Genomic DNA, 7,908 nt, shown 5'->3' on the forward strand with positions numbered 1-7,908 from the left:
TCACTTACCTTTAGGTGTTCTTTCACCAGCACAGCAATGCCACCGCCTTTCCTAATTTTTATGTCCCATCTCCAGACTGTGTGGCCCCTTGGTAATATGACCTCATTTAAAATAGCATCTTCAAGTTTTGTCTCTGAGTGCAACAATGTCTGGTGTCTGCAGCTGTATTACATCACTTAACTCCAGTATCTTTGATCTCACTCCATCTTGAGAGTGATGGGGCCTCGATGGAAAGAGGATGGAAAGATGGATGGAAAGGGGCCTCGTAGCCTGGTATATAGCGCGCAGGACTCGTAATTCTGTGGCGCGGGTTCGATTCCCGCACGAAGCAGAAACAAATGGGCAAAGTTTCTTTCACCCTAAATGCCCCTGTTACCTAGCAGTAAATAGGTACCTGGGAGTTAGTCAGCTGTCACGGGCTGCTTCCTGGGGGTGGAGGCCTGGTCGAGGACCGGGCCGCGGGGACACTTAAGCCCCGAAATCATCTCAAGATAACCTCAAGAGAAGAAAATCTATGATGGTCTATGTAATCTTCAGGAACGTGTGTGTGTGTGTGTGTGTGTAATTACCTAAGTGTAATTACCTAAGTGTAGTTACAGGATGAGAGCTACGCTCGTGGTGTCCCGTCTTCCCAGCACTCTTTGTCATATAACGCTTTGAAACCACTGACGAAACTGGTGTGTGTGTGTGTGTGTGTGTGTGTGTGGAGGCCAATATAATACATTGTGTTGCATTATTTTGGTCATATTAAACTCTGGTTCCACCTTGTGGAGCTTCTGTATTAATTCATTCCATCCTGACAGTGGCTGAGGGGGGAGGAGGGGAATGGGAGGTGTTGGGTGTTAGGGAGGAAGGGGAATAGTGAAGAGGGTGTGGGGATGGTGGACAGTGGGGGGGGAGATGGGAGGGACCGGGTATGGTAGATAGGCAACCCAGCCAGCCAGTCCATGAATGTTCTAGTATTTTAGGCCAGTGTGGCAGGCTTTGTCAAAGCAATGAGATGCATCTCTGAACACACTTCATTGCCAGAAACTCTTGGCCGCCTGCCTGCCTGCCCACCACTCTTGGCTGTTTTTCATCCACTAGCCCGCCTATGATTGACATCCAACGCCACCCATAAACCATCCATAAAACTGCATATAAATGCTGTTCTGTATACATTATCCCCAATACAATGAGAATTTTTTTTTTCTGGCAGCCTATGTATCATGCCTAGGGAAGGCAAATCCCAACCCTGTCAAACTGCCCAGACAAGTGGGGTTTTCCGAGTGATTCTACCTCATGCCATTCAGTTACTGAAAGGTCTTCTTTCCTTAAATTTTTTGTTTAATATAAACAGATAATTTTTTAACAAAGACCATGTCTAGTAGCAGCATAATTTGATAATGCTGCTATGAGTGATTGAATTTTGTGAAAATGGCTGTTTCTTTTTTACATTCCTGGGAAGAAACTCGGCTAACTTGAAAATATGAAAGAAACTCAATTGGGGGTGTGCTCCTATGATTCGAATTAGTGTGTAGTCAATACATCACTAGCACCTCAGACAATTCCAACACCCTGTGACTACTCTCCCTATTCCTTCACCTGAATCCACCTTACACCCCACACAAAGGTCTTCCCCCTTGAACTCACAAGACAGTTCATGATTTCCTGGGAGTATATGGCAGGCTATGCGGTGGGTTCGTCTCCTCCAAGTGCCATTTTCCAACGTCATTCCACCTGCTCCCCAGTGGTTCATTGTTTATATCATGGGGAGGGTTGCTTTGGTCCTTTCCTCTTAGTAACTGGACTCTGTGAGTAGCTTTTTGGGATTCTTGTTTGGATAGAGAGCCAGTGAAGAGTAGTGCCAAAGGAACAATCAGAGAACACTGTATGAACATCAGAGGTCCAAGGTTGTTCAGTATCCTCCCAGCAAGCATAACAAATATTGCCAGAACAAAAGTGGAAGTCCTCAAGAAAAAACTCGACAGTTTTCTGCAAGAAATGTAGGGCCAACTGGACTGACGTGAATGTGGGCCTGCGGGCCACTCCAAGTAACAGTCGTGCCGCCACTTCAAACAGTTTAGCTCTCCATGTTTCCTCACCTCTATGTGGTTCCCAATCTATCCTTTTGTGATTGAAGTCCCCCATGATGTGTTGCTTCCTTTCTGGGGGTTTGTTTCTTTAGCGAGGCTTAATGGAGCGCCGCCCTTCTCCTTATTGTCCAAATTACATTGTCACTCTCATGGTCGTGCATATCCTTGTTGAATGTCCTGACTTCCAGGACGAGCATGTGTCTTACTCTCCGACCGTCCCTAGCGGTCGGGCGCTTGTCCCTCAATAGAATTCTTGGTGAATCGGATTCTTTTGATATCGTTCGCCTTATGCGTTTCTGTTCTCGTATTAGCATCCTTGGTGATATTTAGCGCCCTCTGATTATTCCGCATATTTGATGGTGCTACATAACCTTCCCGGTTTGGTGCCTTCTTTTGATAATTACTTTTTCAGCAAGGGTTATCATGAATTCCCTGCTTCCTGTGCCTCTGAGGGGCCAGGTTTTGACCTCTGGCCTCCTGCAGGTTTTTAAGGAACAGCTAGGGCTGATGTGACTTCAAGGTGGGAAGCATCTCAATGCTGCTAGCTACAGGGGGGGGCCACCAATGCACCCCAGTCCTTTCAAGATAAGAGGCATTTCATTACAATACTGTTATTCAAATAAATTCATTTATATTTACCAAATGTTTTGCTGAGCTTGTTCCATATTATTATTCAAACAAGATTGTTTGTGATGTTATTCTAGGGCATCTAGAGCTCCTGTGAGGCACATGAACCAATCATGTGTTTTTCTTGTTTGCGAGTGCTGTCTCCTCTCATTGTTTCAGTATTTCCACTGGCTAGCTCTTGATATTTCATTTTCTGTGAGTTAAAGCTATGCTGTGTAGCAAGAGTAATGTGGGTACATCAGACAAGGGCAAGAGAGCTTGCCATAAATATATGTGGGACCTGAGGGTTGAGTGGACAGCACTCTGGATTCGTAGTCCCAATGTTCCAGGTTCAATTACCGGCAGAGGCGGAAACAAATGGGCAGAGTTTCTTTCATCCTGATGTACCTGTTCATCTAGCAGTAAATAGGTACCTGGGAGTTAGACAGCTGCTACGCACTGCTTCCTGGGGATGTGTAACAAAAAGGAGGCCTGGTCGAGAACCGGGCCGCGGGGACGGTAAGCCCCGAAATCATCTCAAGATAGAAAGCAAGTCATTAGAGAAGCATGATAGTGACTGGCAGAGGAGCATGGCATTGGAACCATGGTAGTGCTGTTTCTACTGTAAAAATACAAAGTATGCAGGTTATATAGCGTGTGAATAAAATAGAGAGCAGTGGTGGATAGAAGTGACATAAGCACATTAAAATCTTCTAAACATGAGAATTTGGATGATTACAATGATTTATGTTGTGCTATCTTGAGGCTGGTTGTCGGCGGTGAACACTTGCAGACTTTTGTAGCCGAGAGGAGGACATTAACCAGTTCATAGTGACTGCATTTTGCTGCCTCTCTGTTATCAAGACCAACAAATAACGTTTTATTGACTTAATATTCACACAATCATTATATATTATTTGTGTATCTAAATATGCATAAACATGTACTGTATCTCTTGCTGTTATAAAAATGCCGAAAATTTGGTGATAAATAGCTTTCCCCCCAAAAAAAAGGAAATCCGTACTTCACTCAAAATCTGGATCGGGTAGAGAATATGATCCCAGAAGGGAGCCGGTCGGCCGAGCGGACAGCACGCTGGACTTGTGATCCTGTGGTCCCGGGTTTGATCCCAGGTGCCGGCGAGAAACAATGGGCAGAGTTTCTTTCACCCTATGCCCCTGTTACCTAGCAGTAAAATAGGTACCTGGGTGTTAGTCAGCTGTCACGGGCTGCTTCCTGGGGGTGGAGGCCTGGTCGAGGACCGGGCCGCAGGGACACTAAAGCCCTGAAATCATCTCAAGATAACCTCAAGATCCTAATTTTATAGGTGCTAATATAACAGGCTGCCTTATTAAAGCTAAGAAATCCCTTTTTCTCTCCTTCAGAGTGCTCTTGTTTAGCTAATAGAATAAATACAGTAGAATGAGAGGTGTAGTGAATGCCAAGAATATTGGAAGCTTCAGAATGTTACTTGATTATGTATAGGAAAGACAACACCGTGAGTGCAGCACTTGTAACTACGCTAGGTAGTTACACGCACACCACACAAGCTTACCACACTCCTTTGTTGCTGGCATTCACTCACCGCACTCGTCACACTTATCTCACTCGCTCACCACACTCACGCAGCACACTTACTCGTGGTTCATTAGATGATACGCATGTTATTTGGTGTCTGGCTATTCATCAACTGGTCTGAGTGTCACTAGGTGGGTGACAGTGTGGAAAACATTGCCATTTGCTGTGGGTAACCATGATGAGCATAATAGGGCTGTTATCAGCAACTCTTACTCTAATATAATTTATTTTAATAATACTGTATACATACATACCTGTACATATTTTTTCAAATTTTAATATATATATATATATATATATATATATATATATATATATATATATATATATATATATATATATATATATATAATATATATTATATATATATATATTATATATATATATATATATTATATATATATATATATATATATATATATATTATATATATATATATATTATATATATATATATATATATATATATATATATATATATATATATATATATATATATATATATATAAAATTATTATTATTATTATTTTTTTTATGAAATTTGAATGTTTATAACTAGCCATTTTCAAAATGTTAGTGTATTCTCTCTTACAGGTTACAAATCTTTGGCAGCAAGAAAGGAAGCTCGGGAAAGTGCGTGGCGTCATCCAGGATGGGACGAGGTCGTGGCATACACAGTGCCTCTCATTAGCGAGATGCATGCCAGGATCCTTGTACCAAATAGTATTTCCCCCGCTCAGTAATAATCAAATGGCCTCTGGTTTAAGTACTCCCAAAGGGATGTTGATATCTGGCATTGTGTGTATATATATACAGTATATCTAATGTGAAACAGAAGAATTACATGAATGATTTGTATGTTCATCAAAAAAGTAAATACAGTAGAGTATCAATTACCAATGTATAAATGGCACAATGTACAAATCTCTTGATACCTCCTCTAGAAATAACCCTTTCATTTTTTGTGCAGTTGCATATACCTGTATACATATATAGTTATTGGGTTGGTAACTTCAACTTTGTAATAGACGTGTTTCGAACATTTCCTGGAAATACAAAAAATCCCTTATATTGAGTGTTAACAACGTTTTAATGGAGGTTACGCATGATGGGGCACGCGTTATATTTGCCAACCTTTCTTTTTTTGTTTTCTCTGTTGTGATTAAAGGCTATAGTTTATAATTTACACTGTTGGGTAAATCTCTTACTTGGGTAAATCTCTCTCACTCCTTTTCCCTGCTACAGCACTTCACTTATCTACCTAAATTTAAGAAATTTGTGTAACGGTTCCTATACCTGTGACCACGACTTGTGCTTTGCAAATTTCTGTTGAGTCACATGTACAGTCACAGATCTGTTTTATTTGATATATTTTGAGGGAACTATTGTTGTTACCTTTAATAACACACAAAGTACAAAGCAGCCTCATAACCGAGAGAATCCACTGGAGCCGTGATGAGGCATCTCATCGATACATTACAATGATGTGTTTTCTCTGTCTACTGCATTTGTTATACTGAATTATAAGTGGTTTCTTCGTTCAGAGTTTACAGAGAATATTGATTATTATTTAGAAATAATATATATAATGGTAACATTAAATTTGAATGTGACATTACTGATCTTTCAGCAGTGTAAGTGGTAAACAGATGAACCAAGTCATTAAGTCGGTCAAAGTTTTCAAGCATTCATGTTATCAGCTGTAGACTAAGTTGTTGTTTTTTAGCTGTTTTTTGAATAATTTGGTTTGTAAATGTTAATTTTTTTCAATTTTGTTTTGAATTATTTAATGTGATAAAATTACTTAATGCAAGATGTTAGTGTTCAAAAACATTTCCTTGTATTAGTTTTACATAAATGGTAATAACATAAGTTTGTATATCCGAGTTTTATCTGACAGTGTTCTTAAGCCTCATAATTTGTTCTGTTATCCAGAGAATTGGTGCTTGGAACATACATCCTGGAAATTTGCCGAGACTTGAACAGTACCAGCAAATACCCTGATTGAAACAATGTGATAAGTGATTGTACATTTCTGTGTATCTAGAATACAAACTTCAATCTTTTCCATTCAGTGAATTTATTTTTACCTTGCTCCAGTACTCAAAGTAAGGTAAGTTGCATAGACACGCACAGAGATCACACTAACGTGATGCATCAAATGAATCTGGGATGCGTCTGGGATGCTCCTGGACGCAGGTTCGAATCCTCATCACGGCCCTTGTGGATTTGATCATTTAAGTTGCATAGAGTTTTGTAAATCACAAGACAATGAAAAATATAGCAAACATCTAACAGAACATTCAATTGTTAATGTAATTTTTTTTTCTTCGATCCCTGCAAGTCTCTTTCTTTTATGTGTCGAGGAAGTACTAGCATACTGTGATGAGTGGCTTCTAACCCCTCTTCTGCCTGCTGGGAGAGAGTGCAACAAAGATAATAGCTGAAAGAGGATTTCTGTTTGGGTCACTTGTCAACCTGTCAGAGGTTTCCCGTTGTGAAACGCTACCCTGAGTGGATGGACCAGGTTTCTGGCATGACTAAACAGTTAAAAGGAGTTAACACAACAAATGTATACAAAACATAATTGTACAGCGTAATGTACAATTGTAGGGACAGGCGTTACACAATCTACAAAGTCGCTGTTGGTCCAAAACGTTTCGGGCAAAAGGCTCTCCTCTGCTTGGGACGAGGTAATCCATCTTGTGGCCTCACACTCCATAACTGCTCTTGTAGGTGGTATCCTGTGTTGCAAAGAGGGATATAACCTTATCTCCATATTATGAGCAAGCTTTACTCTTACTCCTTTTTCAGTCTTGACAGGTAACCAGGCTCACAAGTAATTGTAGTTATACAAAGGAAAGATGTTATGCATATGCAGGGAGGCTGGTGAATGTGACACCTGGACGATTGAGTTCCCTGAAACATAAACTGACCTACTCTACCCCAATCTACCTGAATTGCGACTAACTCCCAAACATACTTTGACTCACAAACTCTGTATATTGACTAAACAAGACACTTTCCATAGTACAGCAACACTTCGCTACCACCAACAACACATTGGTTGTTAATGTGTTCCTGGTTGTTAAGTGATTTGGTGGGTCATATTCTGGGTAAAATTAGGATTAAGGACCTGTCCGAAATGCTATGCGTGCTAGTGGCTTCACAAGAATGTAAGAACTCTTGTATATATATAAATAAATACATAAAAATAAATAAAAACTCAATTCCTTGCCTTTGCCATCCTGCATCACATTGCACTTATATGTTTGTCATTATTCTCACAAATAGATGATCTCAATAACTTTCATACTCCGCCAAATTATGAACATTGATGCGGCACTGTGAGTGGAGCATTTTTTCATCATTACTACTAGTGCAGTCATCGGGAGGAAAAACCTTCATGCAAACTGCACGTATTGCAAAGAAAAACTTTTTTTTAAAAAGTTAATACCGAGCCTAGCTTGATGCAGTTGTTCTCCCCCATTAAGTATGACGATCACTTCACCTTGGTTTTTCTCACCATTTCCCAAATTAGTTTACTATCTTTTTTAACTTTTTTTTTTTGTGGGATTTTGGGAACATAATCGTTCCCTATCCAATTCACAATTTGGTTTACATAAGTGTTGCAGCAAAACAGATATCTT

The 7,908-nt window shown here is 40.1% G+C and overlaps 1 protein-coding gene across 4 annotated transcripts in view; it reads left to right on the top strand.

Moving 5' to 3' along the window:
* The window catches only part of LOC123753937 (protein NipSnap), a 32,113-nt gene extending 25,785 nt beyond the window's left edge, over positions 1-6,328 (top strand). For all 4 annotated transcript variants that reach the window (XR_006772336.2, XR_006772335.2, XM_045735933.2 and 1 more), the window contains one exon: positions 4,853-6,328. Coding sequence is in view for 1 of the 4 variants with exons in the window: in XM_045735934.2 (XP_045591890.1) it covers positions 4,853-5,001 (149 nt within the window). In the remaining 3 variants the exon portion in view is untranslated. The remainder of the gene's footprint in view (positions 1-4,852) is intronic.
* The last annotated feature ends 1,580 nt before the right edge of the window (positions 6,329-7,908 follow it).

This window comes from Procambarus clarkii, chromosome 6, assembly GCF_040958095.1.
Source record: "Procambarus clarkii isolate CNS0578487 chromosome 6, FALCON_Pclarkii_2.0, whole genome shotgun sequence".
In the NCBI taxonomy this organism is placed as follows: Eukaryota; Metazoa; Arthropoda; class Malacostraca; order Decapoda; family Cambaridae; genus Procambarus; species Procambarus clarkii.